Source organism: Salmo salar, chromosome ssa01 (genome assembly GCF_905237065.1).
Source record: "Salmo salar chromosome ssa01, Ssal_v3.1, whole genome shotgun sequence".
Lineage (NCBI taxonomy): Eukaryota > Metazoa > Chordata > Actinopteri > Salmoniformes > Salmonidae > Salmo > Salmo salar.
In genome coordinates this window covers 11,234,959-11,260,038 of record NC_059442.1, presented here as the reverse complement: position 1 = coordinate 11,260,038, position 25,080 = coordinate 11,234,959, and the positions used below count along the sequence as shown (strand labels likewise).

The 25,080-nt window shown below is 43.3% G+C and overlaps 1 protein-coding gene across 2 annotated transcripts in view; it reads left to right on the top strand.

Moving 5' to 3' along the window:
• The window catches only part of LOC106612959 (connector enhancer of kinase suppressor of ras 1), a 99,447-nt gene extending 93,487 nt beyond the window's left edge, over nt 1-5,960 (top strand). For both annotated transcript variants that reach the window (XM_045714239.1, XM_045714238.1), the window contains 3 exons: nt 173-293; nt 624-805; nt 5,553-5,960. In XM_045714239.1, the coding sequence (XP_045570195.1) occupies nt 173-293; nt 624-805; nt 5,553-5,957 (708 nt within the window). In that variant the 3' untranslated portion in view covers nt 5,958-5,960. The remainder of the gene's footprint in view (nt 1-172; nt 294-623; nt 806-5,552) is intronic.
• The last annotated feature ends 19,120 nt before the right edge of the window (nt 5,961-25,080 follow it).

Sequence of the window (25,080 nt, the reverse complement as noted above, 5' to 3'; positions counted from 1 at the left end):
TTCCATACTAATCTAATATGTTGTTTTGTGAGGTTCCATACTAATCTATTATGTTTTTTAGTGAGGTTCCATACTAATCTAATATGTTGTTTAGTGAGGTTCCATACTAATCTAATATGTTGTTTTGTGAGGTTCCATACTAATCTAATATGTTGTGTTTGTTGGACACCAGAAAACCCTGTCCAACACACTGCCTCGGGCCAGGAAAGAGAAAGAGAAAGAGAAGGAGGAGAAAGAGAAGAAGAACAAGGTTCAGGTTCCCGCTCCACCCACAGGGCTCAGCAAAATCCCAGGTACAGTAGAACACTTCTCTGTTTCACCACAAGGTGACAGAAGAGTCATATAGGGGAAGTCAATTAGCTGATCATCTATTTAATTTTTCCCAGATTGCTCCAATGTCCTGGGGGATTCACCTGTCTCTTCCTTCCATGTTGTCTGCCTGTCTTTCCCCAATATTTCAAATATGCCATTAGCAATAATAACATGTCTAAGTTTTATTGGTGTGGAAATCTTGAAAACATACAATGCATACAAACATACAATTACAGCCACATCTTTCTCTCCCTCTCTCAACCTCTCTCGCTCTCTTTCCCCCCTCCCTTCCTCTGTCCCCCTCCCACCAGGAGCTCCAGAGGATGAGATGGACGTGCTGTTCCACGGACTGAAGGAGGGCGGCGTGTCCCTGATCGGCAGCAAGCAGCCACAGACCCAAGACCACTTCCGAAAGTCCTTCATCCGGCGCAACAAGAACCCGGTCATCAACGAGAAGGCCCACACGCTCCGCGCGCTGCAGAGCACACTCAAGGTTAGGGTCAAGCCTCAGAGCTTAAAGCCTCTCCAACTATGCAGTGTCCCTCCTTTTGCTTAAGTGTGCTACTTATGTGACCTCATATTGTATTGGTTGCCATGGTGCCTTGAGGTCACCAAGGCAGAGCGCTCCTGTACATTTTGTTAATATTTGTAAATAATGAATTGTTTTTATAGAATTTTTCCCTACTAACTTTTTGTTTTATGAATGAACTATTGATTTAGCTTATTATAGTTTGAATCCAGCACGTTTTCAAGACTGAAGTTGACGGTTGGTTTTTGGCTAGCTAGCTAATGTTAGCTGGCTAGCATGCAACGTTTTGATTCACTTATGCCAACTGTCCAGAGGTTGAGGATAGAGAAGAAGCCCTGAGGCAGTGGTGTACAGAGATGACAGATGACCATGACCGTATGGAGGACTAACATGCTGACTAGACCAGGCACGCTCGTGCCATCGCGAGCATGTTGATTTTGTCCATCCACACCAGACGCGATCAGGACGCTCAGGTTGAAATATCAAAACGAACTCTGAACTACCTATATTCATTTGGGGACAGGTCGAAACGCATGAAACATTCATGGCCGTTTAGCTAGCTTGCTGTTGCTAACTCATTTGTCCTGGGATATAAACATTGGGTTGTTATTTTACCTGAAATGCACATGGTCCTCTACTCCGATAATGAATCCACAGAACAAAGGTTAGTTAGTTTCTAGTAATATCTCCTCCTTCAGTCTTCTTCTTCGATGAGGTTTAACAGCAGTTGGCATCCAATAATGTTGCATTACCAACCGCCACCTACTAGACTGCCAACTCCCTTATACTTTGCTTGAAAAAAAAAGCTAAAATTAACAAATACCCTACCATCTAACACTACACTCACTAAAAATAAAATACAAAATAAATAAACACCATACTCCACTATTTAAATCAATTTAGTCCTACTTCAGGCCAACAGCCTGAAAGGATGGGACACCACCACTTAATACACCCTGTAACTCTTCTGATGTTAAGTCTTGCACACCCACATACCTCTCTGCAGCTGCCACCACATCCTACATTTTCTGCAACTTACATTCCATCCCTGCAGTACAGATAACCATTGCTATAAATCCAATCTTACTGAAACATATATCACTTGTTGGTTTTACCCTCTGTATTGGTACAGATCTACTATTCACACCACTCCTCTCAGGATCCCTCCCCTTGACCCATCTTCCTCTACTTTCTTCACTGCCTCAGCATATGACAACTACTTCTACTCTAACCCTGGGAGCCTCAACCTGCCTCTCTCGCGCGGGACATTTCTGATCCCCAGCCCCATGGGCACCTCTACAATTAACACACATACTTTCCCCAATGCTACACATTCCTTTGTCTCATGCCCTTCTGCACACTTGTCACACCTAGGAACCTCCCTCCTACACACTGCTGCCACATGCCCATAAGCTTGACACCTGTAACAACGTAATGTATTCAGCACGAAAGCTTGTACAGGATAACTTATCCTAACATCACTTTGTCGGGCAAAGACTCAACATCAAACCTCAAAAGAACAGACACCTCTTCTGTTTCATCACTCACGCTACCCTGTCTGCTTCGCACAAAACAACGAGCATCACAAACACCGGGAATCTTGCCCTTCAGTTTGTCAGCTTTCACATTTACTGCTACCCCAGTAATCACTTTCAATGGTGCCCTTTTCTTGAGAGCAAAACTATTCCCATCAAATCAAATTTTATTGGTCACATGCGCCGAATACAACAGGTGTAGACCTTACAGTGAAATGCTCATCTCTTGCCCCCATTCGTTTAACGCAGAGTGCCTGATCCCTCTGACCAGCAGAAACACAAACAATTATCACAAGACCACTTCTGGTTACCTTCACCGATTCCACAGCACCCAACTCTGTTTTCACTCGCCCTGAAACCACAAATGGATCAGCCAAAGGGCAAGGGTCCACTTCTCCCAAAAACTTCACTCCTACGGTCACAGACTCATCTTTATCCTGACCCTCGGTGCAAGCCTCGAGATCCGAGAACCCTCGGGCACCTACCACCTCCGATACTTCACCCTCATTCACTTCCATTTCTCCTCCTGTCTTCAACTCACTCTGCTTACACTTTCTACCATTTTTCTTTAACAAACCATCTCCCTTTTTCCTGCCATTTTTAACAGACTCAAGTTCACCCTCTTCCCCTCTTTCTCTCTCTCTCTCTCTCTGACCTCCTCTGACTCTTTTTTTAACCTCCATTCCTCCTCCTTATTCCAAGTATAAGTCTCCTTATGATAATACTGCACTTTTCCTGACATACATCTTGTTCTTGCCCTGTCAAGGGACGCCATTTAACTGGCTGTCACAATCTCCGTACAATCAGCATGAACCCCCTCGGCACCGACAGTAAGAAATTGGGACAGTGTTTCACAGTCCTGTAACCATCTTTCCATTACAAACCTAGAGTTGAGACCAAAGATGGTGGATCTTCTTCTTCTATGGACGTTATATGGCGGTCAGCAACTAACTTTAAGGTGCATTACCACCACCAACTGGAGTGGAGTGGAGTGGAGTGTGGACCTCAGTTCATCTTTCAATCACCCACGTGGGTATATGCTCCTAAAAACCAATGAGGAGTTGGGAGAGGCGGGACTTGCAGTTTGGATGAAATTATTGAATAACATGGATGTGTACATTTATTTTGCAATGCGAGCGCACGTAACACGAGTGCACGTAACGCGAGCGCACGTAACGCGAGCGTTGTGGTCAGCATGTAAGATATAAGGCTACTCCTGAATTACCATTGAAGTGTGGTGTGCTTTCTGGCACCTCATGATTGCCGTAGACTCATCCAAGTGGGCTGCTGCATTTTGGTAGTAGTGAAGAATAGCTATCTAGCTACGAGTCCTACCACGAGGCCTCAGACGGCGTGGATGGCAACACTGTGATGACAACGTGCTGCTCCCGGCTCGCCCCTTTGACCTCCTCCTCCCTCCGCTGACCTCGCTCAAACCATGAACTTTCTCAACCTTCTGTCTCTTGACTGTCGATCATGATGATTAGTGATGTTGTTTTTAAATAGCTTGTTTTTTGTTGCTTTACAGCGCTTTGAGATGTATTTATGTTAAGAATAGAGCTATGAAAGTGTAATAAATAATTATTTATTGTTCTAAGTGCACCATATGGGGATTCTGTCCACAGGTAGTCTCACCTTTCTTTAACCGATGTTATGCCCTTCATTGTGTTCTTTCATACAAGTGTCCTCTCTCCAAGTAGTGTGGCCAACCAATGTTCTACTCTAAATTGGGTTGTCTATGATAGAAGACCTCTTTCCCCAAGTGGTTTTCCCCATGGCCTAGAAAGTTGGAAAAGGAACAGTTACACTGAGTGTACAAAACATTAAGAACACCTTCCTAAAATTGAGTTGCACCCTCCCCCCTTTTGCCCTCAGAACAGCCTCAATTCATCAGGGCATGAAATCTTCAAGGTGTCGAAAGCGTTCCACAGGGATGCTGGCCCATGTTGACTCCAGTGCTTCCCACAGTTGTGTCAAGTTGGCTGGATGTCCTTTGGGTGGTGGACCATTCTTGATACACACGGGAAGCTGTTGAGCTTGGAAAACCCCAGCAACGTTGCAGTTCTTTACACACTCAAACCGGAGTGCCTGGCACCTACTACCATTCCCTGTTCAAAGGCACTTAACTCTTTTGTCTTGCCCATTCACCCTCTGAATGGCACACATACACAATCCATGTGTCAATATTCTCAAGGTTGAAAATATACCCTGTCTCCTCCCCTTCATCTACACTGATTGAAGTGGATTTAACAAGTGACATCAATAAAGGATCATAGCTTTCACCTGGATTCACCTGGTCAGTCACACAGTTTATAGCGGCACTTATAGATATGGCCCTGACTGTGTGACCTGACCAGGGGAAACTCCTGCCTGGCCCCAGGTCACGTAGCCAGGGGAAACTCCTGCCTGGCCCCAGGTCACGTAGCCAGGAGAAACTCCTGACTGGCCCCAGGTCACGTAGCCAGAGGAAACTCCTGACTGGCCCCAGGTCACGTAGCCAGGGGAAACTCCTGCCTGGCCCCAGGTCACGTAGCCAGGAGAAACTCCTGACTGGCCCCAGGTCACGTAGCCAGGGGAAACTCCTGACTGGCCCCAGGTCACGTAGCCAGGGGAAACTCCTGACTGGCCCCAGGTCACGTAGCCAGGGGAAACTCCTGACTGGCCCCAGGTCACGTAGCCAGGGGAAACTCCTGCCTGGCCCCAGGTCACGTAGCCAGGGGAAACTCCTGACTGGCCCCAGGTCACGAGCCAGGGAAACGCCTGACTGGCCCCAGGTCACGTAGCCAGGGGAAACTCCTGACTGGCCCCAGGTCACGTAGCCAGGGGAAACGCCTGACTGGCCCCAGGTCACGTAGCCAGGGGAAACCCTGCCTGGCCCCAGTACAGCCAGGGGAAACTCCTGACTGGCCCCAGGTCACGTAGCCAGGGGAAACGCCTGACTGGCCCCAGGTCACGTAGCCAGGGGAAACTCCTGCCTGGCCCCAGGTCACGTAGCCAGGGGAAACTCCTGCCTGGCCCCAGGTCACGTAGCCAGGGGAAACTCCTGCCTGGCCCCAGGTCACGTAGCCAGGAGAAACTTCTGGCCTTAGCTATAGTGTACTAATATGAACACTAACGTTAACTTAGTGTGAATTTTTGTTAATGTAAATGGCCATCTGTTCTCAATGTGCTTCTAGGATAAAGAAGCGGAGCTCCAACTCATCAACAAGGTGCTGGAGGACTCTGAGCTGACGTCCCAGAAGTACTGCCAGTGGAAAGAACATAACAAAGACTTACACCTGGAGATCGAGAAACTGGCTGTCCAACGGGCTAAAGCTCTTGCCAAGACAAAGGACACGCCCCCTGGATCGTCTTCTGGGGAGATGGGGGAGGCGGTTGCCGTGGAAACAGAGGCTGCGTATGGACTGAGCCTTGGCTACGGGGAGATGCTGGTAGACGCGGAGCCATCGTTGTCAAGTACGATGAAGAAGGCAGCAGGCGACTCAGATGTAGAGCCACAGTCAGAGCAATCAGTGACTGCAGAGATCAGCACAGACGACGTAGCTAGTCCTGCTAGCCGAGAGAATTACTTCTACATATGAGACGCCACTGAACTGATCTGATTGTGGTTTCTCTACTTACCATCAGAAATGTATGGTTAGGGCATAGAGTTTTTTTCAACCATATGACCTAACCAGGGAAAACTCATAGCTGTAGTTATCGCTGTGATTCATGACTCTAGTTTGAGCAGTGATTCATGACTCTAGTTTGAGCAGTGATTCATGACTCTAGTTTGAGCAGTGATTCATGACTCTAGTTATCACTGTGATTCATGACTCTAGTTTGAGCAGTGATTCATGACTCTAGTTATCACTGTGATTCATGACTCTAGTTATCGCTGTGATTCATGACTCTAGTTTGAGCAGTGATTCATGACTCTAGTTATAGCAGTGATTCATGACTCTAGTTATAGCAGTGATTCATGACTCTAGTTTGAGCAGTGATTCATGACTCTAGTTATCACTGTGATTCATGACTCTAGTTTGAGCAGTGATTCATGACTCTAGTTTGAGCATGTGATTCATGACTCTAGTTATAGCAGTGATTCATGACTCTAGTTATAGCAGTGATTCATGACTCTAGTTTGAGCAGTGATTCATGACTCTAGTTATCACTGTGATTCATGACTCTAGTTTGAGCAGTGATTCATGACTCTAGTTATCGCTGTGATTCATGACTCTAGTTTGAGCAGTGATTCATGACTCTAGTTATCGCTGTGATTCATGACTCTAGTTATCGCTGTGATTCATGACTCTAGTTTCAGCAGTGATTCATGACTCTAGTTATCGCTGTGATTCATGACTCTAGTTTGAGCAGTGATTCATGACTCTAGTTTGAGCAGTGATTCATGACTCTAGTTTGAGCAGTGATTCATGACTCTAGTTTGAGCAGTGATTCATGACTTTAGTTTGAGCAGTGATTCATGACTTTAGTTTGAGCAGTGATTCATGACTCTAGTTTGAGCAGTGATTCATGACTCTAGTTTCAGCAGTGATTCATGACTCTAGTTTCAGCAGTGATTCATGACTCTAGTTTCAGCAGTGATTCATGACTCTAGTTTGAGCAGTAATTCATGACTCTAGTTTGAGCAGTGATTCATGACTCTAGTTTGAGCAGTGACTCTTGACTCTAGTTTGAGCAGTGATTCATGACTCTAGTTTGAGCAGTGATTCATGACTCTAGTTTGAGCAGTGATTCATGACTCTAGTTTGAGCAGTGATTCATGACTCTAGTTTGAGCAGTGATTCATGACTCTAGTTGTGTGATTCATGACTTAGTTTGCTGTGATTCATGACGGCTGTGATTCATGAGTAGTTAGCGGATAGGACGCAGTGATTCATGACTCTAGTTATCGCTGTGATTCATGACTCTAGTTATCGCTGTGATTCATGGTTATCGCTGTGATTCATGACTCTGGTTATCGCTGTGATTCATGACTGTAGATATCGCTGTGATTTCTTATGGAGTTTTTCCTGGTCAGGTAATGTGGTCAGGATAAACACTGGGCCCTCAGGGGTTTTGTTTTAAATGGTTTTTGACTGTTGTTGATGTAGGAAAGACAGGGTTTGTCTTTCCAAGCCAATTGTATCACGCCAAACTTGCAGAATTCAAGTTACGGTATTCATATGACAAAAACTATTTTTTCAAGTGTCCCTCTGTGTTGATAGATATATACTGTAGTCATGGGATGTTATGGACTGTCTTTTCTACTGTTACATATCTTTGGCTAAGATTTTTAAAGGAGATTTAAAGGTAAATTATATCCGTGTTGTATGCCTCTTATGTACATAGAATGTTAAATGTCACGTAACAAAATGTATTGTACTTTTTTAAACGTAGATTGTATATATTTTTGCACAGAGTAAGTTCCGATCTTGCCTGATGGACAACATTATGACATAGTTATTATAGATCAAAGACAATCATTGTTTATTTTAACCTGATAAGGTTAACATGTAAGACTGCTCCCAGATCTGTTCCCAGACCTCAGCATGTGTGTGTGTGTGTGTGTGTGTGTGTGCGTGCGTGAAAGCTTAGTTTTCCCAATGCATATTGAATATATTGATTCAATATATTCTGAGCAGTAGGGATCCTCACTGGTGACTGAGCCTTTGTCAAATGCAGTAAAGAACAAGTGATGAACGCATTCATTTGCAAACAGTTTGTCATTCAAGAAGCCATTGTCCTAACTGATGGTCAGGTGAAACTGGCAATAAAATGGCAATATCATTTCTTCAAATTTCTATTGAGATTTATCTTGGCAGAAAATGGGACTTTTGTTTTGCGTTCACTGCTGAAATAAGTTATGATAAAAGTGTTGACAAGGTTTTGGTAGCACTATTTTACAGTACTGCCTGTCCTTGATAAATACTATTGACCTCTGCTGGAATTAGTAGCAATTAGCATGATAACAGTGGGAACCTTCCTCTAGCGTAGCATGCAGCCCCCACAAGGTGGGGGGGATGGAGGTCGGGCCCCCCAGATAGCATATGAACACGTCATAAGCCATGAATTATTACTTTTTGGAATTACAGAAAATTACATACATGGCCATTCCAAAACATGTCATTCCAAAATCATGGGCATCAATATGGAGTTGGTCCCCCCCTTTTGCTGCTATAACAGCCTACACTTTTGGGAAGGCTTTCCACTAGATGTTGGAACATTGCTGCTTCCATTCAGCCACAAGCGCATTAGTGAGGTCGGGCCACTGATGTTGGGCGATAACACTTGGCTCGCAGTCAGTGTTCCAATTCATCCCAAAGGTATTCGATGGGGTTGAGGTCAGGGCTCTGTGCAGGTCAGTCAAGTTCTACCACACCGAGCTCGACAAACCATTTCTGTATGGACCTCGCTTTGTGCATGGGGAAATTGTCATGCTGAAACAGCAAAGGGCCTTCGCCAAACTGTTGGCACAAAGCTGGAAGCACAGAGTCGTCTAGAATTTCATTGTATGCTGTAGCGTTAAGATTTCCCTTCCCTGGAACTAAGGGGCCTAGCCTGAACCATGAAAAACAGCTCCAGACCATTATTCCTCCTCCACCAAACATTACAATTGGCACTATGCATTTGGTAGCGTTCCCCTGGCATCCGCCAAACCCAGATGTTGAAGCGTGATTCATCACTCCAGAGAACGTTTCCACTGCTCCAGAGTCCAATGGCGGCAAGCTTTACACTACTCCAGCCGAAGCTTGGCATTGCACATGGTGATCTTAAGCTTGTGTGCGGTTGCTTGGCCATGGAAACCTGTTTCATGAATCCCCCAACCAACAGTTCTTGTACTGACGTTGTTTGGAACTTGTAGTGAATGCTGCAACCGAGGAAAGACGGTTTTAACCGCTTCAGCACTTGACGCTCTCACTCTGTGACCTTGTGTGGCTTACCACTTCGCGGCTGAGCCGTTGTTGCTCCTAGACATTTCCACTTCACAATAATAGCACTTACAGTTGACCGGGGCAACTCTAGCAGGGCAGAAATTTGACGACCTGACTAGTTGGAAAGGTGACATCCTATGACTGTGCCATGTTGAAAGTCACTGAGCGCTTCAGTAAGGTCATTCTACTGCCAATGTTCCCTATGGAGATTGTCAGCAACAGGTCTGGCTGAAATAGACAAATCCACAAATTTATCCATACTTTTAATTTATCCATACTTTTGGTCATGTAGTGTAGCTTTAAAACTGCAGAATTTTCTCTCAGCCTCATGGCAATGTGTAAAATAGCATGAGATTAGCTATGAAGCCATGGAATTAGGAATTAGAATAGTACTTAGTGAGTTTTATATTACTTCCTAAGTCATTTAACAGGATCACTATGTATAAAATGTTTCGCTCTGCCACATGTCATTTTTTGCTCGTACCTTGGGAGGGCCCCGAGAAACGGCCCTACAACACTGGAACAGCATAGTTCTACTAGTATCTAATGCAGCCTATGTGTTTTTGTAATGAACATCAAAGAAACAAACAAGCAAATAGGTTATTGCTGTTTTCCATCTTACCATGTCATTTCTGTGCCGTAAGATAAAGTTCTTCTGAAGTTTTATGTCACTGACAGATTTGAATGTTGTTTTCCAAGACGCTTGCTGTCATGTTTACCTCACCAACAAAACAACAACTCGTCAATGTCATTTGGCAGGACTGGTGCCAGTGTGTGTCTTTTCACGGTCTGTGGTGTGTGAATTTTAAAGAGGAATGTGTTGTTTATTATTGCCACTACTTCCTGTTTGTGCGAATTGGCTAAAAGGCTCTTTGTGCAGGTCCAAGAAAACAAGCATAAAGACAAAAGTGGCAACACATATCTTTACAAATCCATCTCGTCTCTAAAGACACTTCAGCACCTTTCAGTCATAAATTACATGTTTGTCTGCCAGTTTCAAAACAACAGGATTTTCGTTAAGGGCTCGATTGACTACAATATAACACATGCAGCCTTTTGAAAGGTACTGTAGCCTGTAATTTGCTTTCTTTATCATTAGTTCTTGAGGCTAGTTTGTGCTAACTTAGAGGCTTATAGAGCTCGCCAGCTTGCTGTCATAAATGCCGGAAATGAGTTACCTCGGGTTTGTTCAGCCATTCTTATGGTGGAAATGAATGGGGAAAGAATAGGGTTTTGGGATAAACCCTGAAAATAAGGTCTAAGGTTAAGACAGGCTTAGAAGATCTTTTATGTACTTGTTTTGATTACATAAATGCTTCATATGATGTTGCAGTACCCTGCAGTTAAATGCTTTGGGGACAAAGATACAACATTTATTTGGAAGTGCATGAATGTAAATATTCAATGTGTTTCATCTGCTATGTTATTTATCGATGATAGCATCTTGAATCTGGCAGTCAATCGGCAGGCAACACTGACTCCTGGCAGGCAACACTGACTCCTGGCAGGCAACACTGACTCCTGGCAGGCAGCACTGCTGCAAAAAAAGATGTTGGCTCTCTCCCAATCGACCAGTATTAAAAGTTACAACATTAGAATTATCAACAGTGGCAATGAATGGTGCTAGTCAAGGAACAATTTAGGTCTAGAAAAATATACATCACTCTGTCAAGAATAATCTCTGTTTAAGCCCAATGTGTTGGGCAATCTATAAAGCCCAACACATAGTGCCTTCAGAAATTATTCATACCCAAATGTATTTATTTTCTCACCCATGTACACACAATACCCCATAATGACAGTGAAAACATGTCACTACATGTTAGAATCACCTTTCTAGGCTAAATTCCTCTGGCACAAAAGTAAAACAGCCAAAAATGTGGCAAAGAAATTAACTTTGTCCTGAATACAAAGTGTTATGTTTGGGACAAATCTAGTACAACAGATCACCGTGTACCACTCCTGCTGGATCGAATCCCTGAGATGACAAGGTACAAATCTGTGGTTCTGCCCCTGAGCTAGGCGGTTAACTCACTGTTTCCCGGGATGTGGATTAAGGCAGCCCTCCACACCTCTCTGATTCAGAGGGGTTGGGTTAAATGCGGAAGACACATTTCAGTTGAATGCATTCAGTTGTAAAACTGACTAGGTATCCCCCTTTCCTTTCATATTTTTAAACATGGTGGTGGCTGCATCATGTTACGGGTTTCCTTTTCATCAGCAAGCACTAGGGAGTTTTTTATTAAGATAAAAATGAACAGAATAGAGCTAAGCACAAGCAAAATCCTAGAGGAAAACCTGGTTCAGTCTGCTTTCCAATAGACACTGGGAGACAAATTCACTTTTCAGCAGGACAGTAACCTAAAACACAAGTCCAAATCTACACTGGAGTTGCTTACCTAGATGACATTGAATGTTTCTGAGTGGCCTAGTTAGTTTTGACTTAAATCGGCTTAAATCTATGGCAAAACTTTAAATCTGGCTGTCTAGCAATGATCGACAACCAACTTGACAGAGCTTGCAAATATTGTACAATCCAGGTATGCAAAACTCTTAGAAACGTACCCAGAAACACTCACAGCTGTAATTGCTGTTAAAGGCGTTTCTACTAAGTATTGACTTGGGTGTGAATACATATGTAAGTTAAATATGTCTATATTTTCAATACATTTGCAAAAATGTATAAGAACATGTTTTTAACTTTGTCATTATGGTGTTTGTGTGTAGATGGGTGAGATATACAGTACCAGTCACAAGTTTGGACACACCTACTAAATCAAGGGGTTTTCTTTATTTTTACTATTTTCTACATTGTAGAATAATAGTGAAGACATCAAAACTATGAAGTAACACATGTAGTAACCAAAAAAGTATTCAACAAATCAAAATATATTTTAGATTCTTCAAAGTAGCCACCTTTTGCCTTGATGACAGCTTTGCACACTCTTGGCATTCTCTCAACCAGCTTCACTTGGAATGTTTTTCCAACGGTCTTGAAGGAGTTCCCACATATGCTGAGCATTTGTTGGCTGCCATTCCTTCACTCTGTGGTCCAACTCATCCCAAACCATCTCAATTGGGTTGAGGTCGGGTGATTGTGGAGGCCAGGTCATCTGATGCAGCACTCCATTACTCTCCTTCTTGGTCAAATAGCCTTTACACAGCCTGGAGGTGTGTTGGGTCAATGTCCTTTGAAAAACAAATGATAGTCCCACTAAGTGCAAACCAGATAGGATGGCGTAACGCTGCAGAATGCTGTGGCAGCCATGCTGGTTAAGTGTGCCTTGAATTCTAAATAAATCACAGACCCTGTCATCAGAAAAGCACCCCCACACCATCACACCACCTCCTCCATGCTTCATGGTGGGAACCACGCATGCGGAGATCATCCACCTATCTCACAAAGACACGGCGGTTTGAACCAAAAATCTCACATTTGGAGTCATCAGACCAAAGGACAGATTTCCACTGGTCTAATGACCAGTGCTTGTGTTTCTTGGCCCCCACAAGTCTCTTCATATTATTGGTGTCCTTCAGTAGTGGTTTCTTTGCAGCAATTCGACCATGAAGGCCTGATTCACGCAGTCTCCTCAGAACAGTTGATGTTGAGATGTGTCTGTTACTTGAACTCTGAAGCATTTATTTGGGCTGCAATCTGAGGTGCAGTTAACTCTAATGAACTTATCCTCTGCAGCAGAGGTAACTCTGGGTCTTCCTTTCCTGTGGCGGTCCTTATGAGAGCCAGTTTCATCATACCGCTTGATGGTGTTTGCGACTGCACTTGAAGGAACTTTCAAAGTTCTTGAAATGTTCCGCATTGACTGACTTTCATGTGTAACCCTCTCACCAGGATCGAATTTGACTCACGATATTAACTTTCGTAGAGTATCTCAACAGCATGGGATGTTAGGTGAGAAGGACATCTCCAATAACAATCCCTATTGTAAACTATCTAGGGTGATGACAAATAGGGTATTAACTTCAGATGGAATGATTATAGGTTTTTGTTATTGGATATACTTTCCCATGCATTAAATTAAATTGACCAGTAAATGACTCCACCAAGGAAACATACATAAGGTTCAAGATGTGTATTACTGCATTTTCAAAGCACCACATCAAAATAAATAAAAATAATCAACCCCAATGAGTCGTGACAACCCATGTCCAAATTATTTCAAGCTTGTTTAACCTGTTGGAGCTCCAAAAAAATGACGACACACATAAAGTCCCGAAGCACCCCACCGTTGTGGTTACTCACTACTCATAGATATTCCCTCAGTGAAGTATAGCAGTTCCGTGCAGGTTTCCTCACAAGATCCACAGCAAGCACAGCTATCAATGCAGACAGTACTCTTTAGCAGTAACCGATATCTCATGGGAACATGAACTCGTTAATCTTCCCCAAGCAATTCTCTCTCGGTGTCACACGATGCTAGGCTAACCTCAAGGCTGTCAAATACCTTCACGATGAGACGGTAGCTTCAGTCTTTACTAAGTCTTAACAAAATTATAACAACTCTCTTATAAAATAAAATCGGTGTTTCCCTTCAAAATTCGTTAGGTTTGTATTTTGCTCAATTTTTATCGGTTTCTGTTATAATTCTTCTTCACCAACGGTCATAATGTAACATCCAACCTTTTCTCAACATCTCTCTCCCTCTCTTTTTTCCCAGGCCTCCCGTTAACCAGGTCAACTCCATTGGCCACAGCTTAACACGCGACCTTATTGGTCAAAACTTAAACTTAAAAGTAAACCAACCTATTCACTTATACATTAAATAAATATTTCTTCAAAAGAAATGCATTAACAACATTACAATACAGGAGCAATTCAATCACCTTTTAAATCTAATACCAATTAATTATAACAAATAAACTCAATACTTGGTTTTAACAAGGGTATTACACATGCCTTAAAGTAATGATGGACTGTTGTTTCTCTTTGCTTATTTGAGCTGTTATTGCCATAATATGGACTTAGCCCTATTTGGTATAAAACATCTTCTGTATACCACCCCTACCTTGTCACAACACAACTGTTTGGCTCAAACGCATTAAGAAGGAAAGAAATTCCACAAATTAACTTTTAACAAGGCACACCTGTTAATTTAAATGCATTCCAAGTGCCTACCTCATGAAGCTGGTTGAGAGAATGCCAAGAGTGTGCAAAGCTGTCATCAAGGCAAAGGGTGGCTACTTTGAAGAATCTCAAATACAAAATATACACTGCTCAAAAAATAAAGGGAACACTTAAACAACACAATGTAACTCCAAGTCAATCACACTTATGTGAAATCAAACTGTCCACTTAGGAAGCAACACTGATTGACAATAAATTTCACATGCTGTTGTGCAAATGGAATAGACAACAGGTGGAAATTATAGGCAATTAGCAAGACACCCCCAATAAAGGAGTGGTTCTGCAGGTGGGGACCACAGACCACTTCTCAGTTCCTATGCTTCCTGGCTGATGTTTTGGTCACTTTTGAATGCTGGCGGTGCTTTCACTCTAGTGGTAGCATGAGACAGAGTCTACAACCCACACAAGTGGCTCAGGTAGTGCAGCTCATCCAGGATGGCACATCAATGTGAGCTGTGGCAAGAAGGTTTGCTGTGTCTGTCAGCGTAGTGTCCAGAGCATGGAGGCGCTACCAGGAGTCAGGCCAGTACATCAGGAGACGTGGAGGAGGCCGTAGGAGGGCAACAACCCAGCAGCAGGACCGCTACCTCCGCCTTTGTGCAAGGAGGAGCAGGAGAAGCACTGCCAGAGCCCTGCAAAATGACCTCCAGCTGGCCATAAATGTGCATGTGTCTGCTCAAACGGTCAGAAACAGACTCCATGAGGGTGGTATGAGGGCCCGACGTCCACAGGTGGGGGTTGTGCTTACAGCCCAACACCGTGCAGGAAGTTTGGCATTTGCCAGAGAACACCAAGATTGGCAAATTCGCCACTGGCGCCCTGTGCTCTTCACAGATGAAAGCAAGTTCACACTGAGCACGTGACAGACGTGACAGAGTCTGGAGACGCCGTGGAGAACGTTCTGCTGCCTGCAACATCCTCCAGCATGACCGGTTTGGCGGTGGGTCAGTCATGGTGTGGGGTGGCATTTCTTTGGGGGGCCGCACAGCCCTCCATGTGCTCGCCAGAGGTAGCCTGACTGCCATTAGGTACCGAGATGAGATCCTCAGACCTCTTGTGAGACCATAGGCTGGTGCGGTTGGCCCTGGGTTCCTCCTAATGCAAGACAATGCTAGACCTCATGTGGCTGGAGTGTGTCAGCAGTTCCTGCAAGAGGAAGGCATTGATGCTATGGACTGGCCCGCCCGTTCCCCAGACCTGAATCCAATTGAGCACATCTGGGACATCATGTCTCGCTCCATCCACCAACGCCACGTTGCACCACAGACTGTCCAGGAGTTGGCGGATGCTTTAGTCCAGGTCTGGGAGGAGATCCCTCAGGAGACCATCCGCCACCTCACCAGGAGCATGCCCAGGCATTGTAGGGAGGTCATACAGGCACGTGGAGGCCACACACACTACTGAGCCTCATTTTGACTTGTTTTAAGGACATTACATCAAAGTTGGATCAGCCTGTAGTGTGGTTTTCCACTTTAATTTTGAGTGTGACTCCAAATCCAGACCTCCATGGGTTGATATATTGGATTTCCATTGATTCTTTTTGTGTGATTTTGTTGTCAGCACATTCAACTATGTAAAGAAAAAAGTATTTAATAAGATTATTTATTTAATTCAGATCTAGGATGTGTTGTTTAAGTGTTCCCTTTATTTTTTTGAGCAGTATATTTTGATTTGTTTAACACTTTTTGGGGTTACCACATGATTCCATATGTGTTCTTTAATAGTTTTGATGTCTTCACTATTATTCTACACAGACTGTGTGTGTGTGTGTGTGTGTGTGTGTGTGTGTGTGTGTGTGTGTGTGTGTGTGTGTATACTACTGTTCAAAAGTTTGGGGTCACTTAGAAACAAAGAAAAGCACATTTCTTTGTCCATTAAAATCACAACAGATTGATCAGAAATACAGTGTAGACATTGTTAATGATGTAACTGACTATTGTAGCTGGAAACGGCAGATTGTTTATGGAATATCTACATAGGCATTCAGAGGCCCATTATCAGCAACCATCACTCCTGTGTTCCAATGGCACGTTGTATTAGCTAATCTAAGTTTATAATTTTCAAAGGCTAATTGATCATTAGAAAACATTTTTGCAATTATGTTAGCACAGCTGAAAACTGTTGTTCTGATAAAAGAAGCAATAAAACTGGCCTTTATTAGACTAGTTGAGTATCTGGAGCAACAGCATTTGTGGGTTGGATTACAGGCTCAAATTAGCCAGAAACAAATAACTTTCTTCTGAAACTCGTCAGTCTATTCTTGTTCTGAGAAATGAAGGCTATTCCATGCAAGAAATTGCCAAGAAACTGAAGATCTCGTACAATGCAGTGTACTAGTCCTTTCACAGAACAGCGCAAACTGTCTCTAGCCAGAATAGAAAGAGGAGTGGGAGGCCCCGGTGCACAACTGAGCAAGAGGACAAGTACATTAGAGTGTCTAGTTTGAGAAGTCCTCAACTGGCAGCTTCATTAAATAGTACCCGCAAAACACCAGTCTCAACTTCAACAGTGAAGAGGTGACTCCGGGATGCTAGCCTTCTAGGCAGAGTTCCTCTGTCCAGTGTCTGTGTTCTTTTGCCCATCTTAATCTTTTATTTTTATTGGCCAGTCTGAGATATGGCTTTTTCTTTGCAACTCTGCCTAGAAGGCCAGCATCACGGAGTCTGTTTCTCATGGAATTCCATGAACTCTATCATAAGAATACTAATGCTGCATGAACTGTCATGTTTAGACACGGCCGAAGTCATGGAAAGAGCAGGTGTTGTTAATGTTTTGTATACTCAATGTATATACACACACACTTTACTGACACTCTCACACAAAACCCCCACTCATTCACATACAATGCATACGTGCGCACACACACACATACCTAGGGCTGGAATACTGCATTTGGGGCCCATGAGGCTAAGAGAAAATGTTGCAGTTTTAAAGCTAATTTCCTTCAATTCTACACTTTTTGCCACGGGTCAGAGAGAAAATGTGCTGTTTTATAGATCATCTCATGCTATTGTTCATATTTTGCCAAGAGGTTGCGGTGCCCCCGACATCAACAAACATTATAAATCAAAATTGGGTTGGCCAAATTCATAGGAAGAAAATCAATTCAACATGCCACATTGGGTTCAGAAACTACTCTGAAACCTCCACTGAGACTTGATGGCTGCCATGAAGACCCATACTAGGCCGAGAGGGGCGAACACAATGCCCATCACCATGGATGCCGGGATCTGTATGCTGCTGCTGGGTAATGGAACTTCTATGTAATTGAGTTATGGATGGGTTTCTGGGTAATGGAGTTCCCCTCACAGTGATGGCGGTTATGTAGGTCGCCCTCTCATATTTTTCCACGGACCTCCTATTTGGTGTTGAATTATCATCCCTAAGAGATCTAATGGTCTTACCTCTGGAGAGAGAGAGAGAAAACATGGCTTCTGTGGTCTACTGGAAGACCATGGCCAGTAACCTGGCCAGTCTCTCAGATGCTTTATGACCCTGAGAAACGTCATTAGTCTATGAGTGTGCGTGCGTATTCATGTGGTTTGTATGTGTGTGTGGCACATCCTGTTTGGTAGGGATAGTGAGGAACAGTGAGCAGTGACCTTGGTTGTGATGAGAATAGGATGTCATTGATCCACTGTCTGAATGCTTAATGGGTGATGAGGGGGTTGTGTGCATGCATGCAAACACATACACATACAGTGGCTTGCAAAAGTATTCACCCTCTTGGAATTTTTCCTATTTTGTTGCCTTACAACCAGGAATTAACATGGATTTTTGGGGGGGTTGTATCATTTGATTTACACAACATGCCTACCACTTTGAAAATGCTAAATATGTTTTATTGTGAAACAAACTTCAGCGTGCATAACTATTCACTCCCCAAAGTCAATACTTTGTAGAGCCACCTTTTGCAGCAATTACATCTGTAAATCTCTTGGGGTAGGTCTCTATAAGCTTGGCACATCTAGCCACTGGGATTTTTTCCCATTCTTCAAAGCAAAACTGCTCCAGCTCCTTCAAGTTGGATGGGTTCTGCTGGTGTACAGCAATCTTTAAGTCATATCACAGATTCTCAATTGGATTGAGTTCTGGGCTTTGACTAGGCCATTCAAAGACATTTAAATGTTTCCCCTTAATCCACTCGAGTGTTGCTTTAGCAGTATGCTTAGGGTCATTGTCCTGCTGGAAGGTGAACCTCCGTCCCAGTCTCAAATCTCTGGAAGACTGAAACAGGTTTCCCTCAAGAATATCCCTGTATTTAGCTCCATCCATCATTCCTTCAACTCTGACCAGTTTCCCAGTCCCTGCCGATGAAAAACCTCCCCACAGCATGATGCCACCACCATGCTTCACTGTGGGGAAGGTGTTCTCGGGTGATGTGAGGTGTTGGGTTTGCGCCAGACAGCATTTTCCTTGATAGCCAAAAAGCTACATTTTAGTCTCATCTGACCAGAGTACCTTCTTTCATATTTTTGGGGAGTCTCCCACATGCCTTTTGGAGAACACCAAACATGTTTGCTTATTGTTTTCTTCAAGCAATGGCTTTTTTCTGGTCACTCTTCTGTAAAGTCCAGCTCTGTGGAGTGTACGGCTTAAAGTGGTCCTATGGATAGATACTCCAATCTCCGCTGTGGCGCTTTGCAGCTCCTTCAGGGTTATCTTTGGTCTCTTTGTTGCCTCTCTGATTATGCCCTCCTTGTCTGGGCTGTGAGTTTTGGTGGGCGACCCTCTCTTGGCAGGTTTGTTGTGGTGCCATATTCTTTCCATTTTTTTAACTAATGGATTTAATGGTGCTCCGTCGGATGTTCAAAGTTTCTGATATTTTTTTATAACCCAACCACTTATCTGTACTTCTCCACAACTTTGTCCCTGACCTGTTTGGCGAGCTCCTTGGTCTTCATGGTGTCGCTTGCTTAGTGGTGTTGCAGACTCTGGGGCCTTTCAGAACAGGTGTATAGATACTGAGATCATGTGACAGATCATGTGACACTTAGATTGCACACAGGTGAACTTTATTGAACTAATTATGTGACTTCTGAAGGTAATTGGTTGCACCAGATCTTATTTAGGGGCTTCATAGCAAAGGGGGTGAATACATTTGCACGCATCCCTTTTCCGTTTTAAAATGTTTATAATTTTTTGAAACAAGTAATTTTTTTCATTTCACTTCACCAATTTGGATTCTTTTGTGTATGTCCATTACATGAAATCCAAATAAATATCAATTTAAATTACAGGTTGTAATGCATCAAAATAGGAAAAAATGCAAAAGTGGGGTGAATACTTTTGCACTGTACATACACTATATATACAAAAGTATGTCGACACCCTTTCAAATGAGTGGATACGGCTATTTCAGCCACTCTCGTTGCTGACAGGTGTATAAAATCGAGCACACAGCCATGCAATCTCCATAGACAACATTGGCAGTAGAATGGCCTTACTGAAGGGCTCAGTGACTTTCAATGTGGCATTGTCATAGGATGCCAGCTTTCCAACAAGTCAGTTTGTCAAATTTCTGCCCTGCTAGAGCTTCGCTGCTCAACTGTAAGTTCTGTTATTGTGAGGTGGAAACGTCTAGGAGCAACAACGGCTCAACCGTGAAGTGGTAGGCCACACAAGCTCACAGAACGGGACCGCAGGGTGCTGAAGGGCATGGCATGTAAAAATCGTCTGTCCTCGGTTGCAACACTCAATACCGAGTTCCAAATTGCCCCTGGAAGCAACGTCAGCACAAGAACTGTTCGTCGGAAGCTTCATGAAATGGGTTTCCATGGCCGAGCAGCCGCACACAAGCCTAAGATCACCTTGAGCAATGCCAAGCGTCTGCTGGAGTGGTGTAACGCTCGCTGTAATTGGACTCTGGAGCAGTGGAAATGCGTTCTCTGGAGTGATGAATCACGCTTTACCATCTCGCAGTCTGATGGACAAATCTGGGTTTGACGGATGCCAGGGAAACGCTACCTGCCCCAATGCATAGTGCCAACTGTAAAGTTTGGTGGAGGAGCAATAATGGTCAAGGGGCTGTTTTTCATTGTTTGGGCTAGGGCCCTTAGTTCCAGTGGAGGGATGTCTTAATGCTACAGCATACAATGACATTCTAGATGATTCGGTGCTTTCCAGAAAAGGTTTGTCGAGATCGGTGTGGAAGAACTTGACTGGCTCTTTTGGCTGAATGGAAGCAAGTCCCTCAGCAATGTTCCAACATCTAGTGGAAAGTCTTCCTAGAAGAGTGAAGGCTGTTATAGCAGTAAAGGGGGGACCAACTCCATATTAATGCCAATGATTTTGGAATGAGATGTTCGACAAGCATGTGTCCACATACTTTTGATCATGTAGTGTAGTACAGCCCCGTTTTGAAAAGCCTGCCTTCGAGGTGGGAACAAGGAAGTATGGCTCCCGTCAGGCTGTAGTCTTTACAAAGACAGGGGAAATGAGTCAACCTAGATATATCCTGCATTGTCCTGGCAGATAGGAACATTGTTGAGACAAGTCCAATGGCTCTATTGAACAAGGACAACCATATCTACTCACAGCTAGCGTGATCGTGCAGTTGGCGAAACACAAAGGCGGCAATAATTGCTACAAACCATGACTCAATGAATTTTTTTGATCAGACAGCAGGCTCAATCAACCATTGACGTAATTGGTTGAACTGTCCTGGGGACAAAAAATGTGAAAGTACAGCTCTACACTCTAAATAGCATAAGTGGTCAGGAGCCCATAAAATGGCCGCTATACATCCCAGGGCCACTCGCTTTTCCCTAATATTTCGAAGATATCCTGATACTTACATGACTTCCTCATATTTAGCTTTAGAAGGTTTCCTGATATTTAGATGTTTTCATTGATAGACAATAGTAAACATTAGCACAGGCTTTGGGAAGGTGAGGTGAATGCCCGTTACACAGTTACATTTTCACTAACAGCCTCTGGCTTTGTCGTTGTTATTTATCTCTGTTCCTGGCACTGAATGATGGATGATTTAAGGTTGCAAAATTCCAGTAACTTTCCCACAGTTGCCAGGTTTACCAGAAATCTTGGTTGGAGGATCCCGGATTTCCTGCTTACTCCCTTCTGATTTCTGGAGCCTTTAAGACAAGATTTCCAGAATACCTGGACATTTTGGTCAAATTATAGGAATTTTGCAACTCTATGGATGATATACCACATATGACCACATACAGTATGGCCGCTGTTGAACGATTTACCTACTTTACACTTTCACCCTGTAAGGATTGGATTGGAAACTGTGACATTTTCACCTGAAATTGTATTAATTACTCATTTTGAATCAAGTAATTTCTATACATTTTTCCTCATTCTTTTGGCATGCTCATCTTCATGGATCCCCAAAGATGATCAAGTTCAAAGGAGCAGATACAGCCCCTTATGACACCGCTGTCTCTAAGGCTGTATTTACACAGGCAGCCCAATTCTGATCTTTTGCCATTAATTGGTCTTTCGTCCAATCAGATCAGAGTTGGGTTGCCTGTGTAAATGAAGACACTAAGCTGCAGGACAAATTCTACATAAGATACAGGAGTTGTCATAGCAACTATCAGAATAACAATCAGGAGAAACTATTAGAAATGCGATAAGGGACTGTATTGAAAGATGAGGAATCAATACTCTAATTGTGTTTTGTTTCTTATTAAGTCTCCTATGATATGATTCACAAACATCCCCCTACATTCACAGTCTTTCCCTCATTAGCTGTCGTATTGATTGCACAGTAAGCTTCATCTAATTAGAAGGACACACTTACAGTACCATCCAGATGAGGTAAAAGCATCTGCTCCTCCTCTGACCGTCTGTACGCTTTACATTATTCCATCTAAAGTAGAATCAGATGCTTGTCTAATCATCTCTTACCATCTCCCTTTCTCTCCTCCCCTCTTCCTCTCCTCTCTCTACTCCCCTCTTTCTCTCCTCTCTCTCTCCTCCCCTCCTCCTCTCCTCTCTACTCCCCTCTTTATCTCCTCTCTCTCTACTCCCCTCTTTCTCTCCTCTCTACTCCCCTCTTCGTCTCCTCTCTACTCCCCTCTTTATCTCCTCTCTCTCCTCCCCTCCTCCTCTCCTCTCTACTCCCCTCTTTATCTCCTCTCTACTCCCCTCTTCCTCTCCTCTCTACTCCCCTCTTTATCTCCTCTCTCTCTCCTCTCCTTCTTCCTCTCCTCTCTCCTCCCCTCTTCCTCTCCTCTCTACTCCCCTCTTTATATCCTCTCTCTCTACTCCCCTCTTCCTCTCTTTACTCCCCTCTTTCTCTCATCTCTCTAGTTCCCTTTTTCTCTCCACTCTCTCTGCGCCCATCTTTCTCTCCTCTTTCGCTCTCCTCCCCTATTTCCCTCCCCTCTCTCTCTCTCTCTCTCTCTTCTCCCCTCTTTCTGCTCTTTCTCTGCACTCGGTTTCAACTCACAGGAAGATGGCTGTGCGTTAGATCTCAGATGCAGCTTAGTGTGTCTCTCTCTCTCTCCAACTCCCTCCCTCTCTATCCTTTCTAGTACCCACTAGATGCACAAACCCTCTATTGCTCTCTTTCTCTGTTCCCTTATCCCTCTCTCTTCTCTCTCCCTCACTCTCTCTTCCTCTTTCTCTCTCTCCTCTTTGGTATCCAGTGGAAGACTGGATGGACAAACACTACACATACATAAGTGTGCTGCTTGCCATATCAGATGTGTCCACTCTGGAAGCACCCACATGAAAAAATACTATAGTAAACTGTAGTATACTGTAGAATACTTTACTACATACTGTAGTATCCCTCCATGTGTAGTACTTACTATAGTATACTGTAGAATACTGTAGAATACTACAGTAAATACTGCAGTACTATCCACAAACACTGTAGTAAATACTACAGAAATGTCTGCAAAAACAGCTTTTTTTTTTCTTTAGTAAATACTACAGAATTGAATTTGCATATACCCATTCCCCTCCCCATATCTAAATTTGTGCCACCCATAAGTGAGAAACCTACTGTACATGCCAAGTATAGACCATATTGTGTTCCCTACAGGTTATACTGTAGAAACGAGCAGAAGCTCTGAACTATGTATCTGTTCAGACCCCAGTCCTACCTACCTACAGGTTATGGAAAATGCACTCGTATGGGCATTTCTCCTGTAGGTTTCCTGAAGGAGAAAGCCTACACTTCTATGTCAAAGAATATTAAACAAAAACACTATATTTAATACTAAACTAAATATTACTGTATACTGCAATCCACAAAAACACCACATGAATTATTATAGTACTGTATATACTACAGTTTTCTTTTACTGCAGTTTGTATACTATAGTTAACTGTAAATTCTCTCTCTCGCTCTCTCCTCTAGCCGGCCTCTGCCCAGTAACTTTAGTTACTGTCACTAGCCGGCTACCAGCAGGTTACTCAACCCTGCACCTTAAAGGCTGCTGTCCTATGTACTTTCATGGAACACTGGTCACTTTAATAATGGAACACTTTAATAATGGTTACATACTGTTTTACACATTTCATATGTATATACTGTATTCTAGTCAAGGCCATCCTATTTAATTATTGTTGTACATATAGTATTCAAGCCTATGTATTCAACAGATTAGATATATACTACCATTCAAAAGTTTGGGGTCACTTAAAAATGTCCTTGTTTTTGAAAGAAAAACTTTTTTTTTGTCCATTAAAATAACATCAAATTGATCAGAAATACAGTGTAGACATTGTTAAAGTTGTAAATGATCATTGTAGCTGTAAACGGCAGATTTCTTTTTTTTAATGGAATATGTACAGAGGCCCATTATCAGCAACCATCACTCCCGTGTTCCAATGGCACGTTGTGTTACCTAATCCAAGTTGATCACTTTGAAAGGCTAATTGATCATTAGAAAACCCTTTGCAATTATGTTATCACAGCAGAAAACTGCTGGAACATCAGCATTTGTGGGTTCGATTACAGGCTCAAAATGGCTAGAAATAAAGAACTTTCTTCTGAAACTCGTCAGTCTATTCTTGTTCTGAGAAATGAAGGCTATTCCATGCGAGAAATTGCCAAGAAAATGAAGACCTTGTACAACGCTGTGTACTACTCCCTTCACAGAACAGCGCAAACTGGCTCTAACCAGAATAGAAAAAGGAGTGGGAGGCCCCGGTGCACAACTGAGCAAGAGGACAGGTACATTAGAATGTCTAGTTTGAGAAACAGACGCATCACAAGTCCTCAACTGGCAGCTTCATTAAATAGTACCCGCAAAACACCAGTCTCAACGTCAACAGTGAAGAGGCGACTCCGGGATGCTGGCCTGGTTTTATATGACACACACGCACTGACACACACACCCACACACTGAAACACACCCCCTCATGCATACACACACACGCTCAAGATGATAGAGATACATGACCTTATTGTTAAAATAATAAAAATGAGGTTTGTTATGTCTGTCGTGAGACCAGCAGACATGACGAGACACACGGTAACATGTATTCAGTGTCTGTGCTAAAGGCCTGTTTAAATTCCCTGGGCGGTGTTCTAATATACTCAATGGTGTAAACAAGGAGTATAAATTGAACTATTTACATACATTTTCTTGGTAAGAGGCCTGCGTCCAGGGTAATTCTGTAAGATTTCAGTTGAAGTGGATGAACCATAGGTCAACTTTA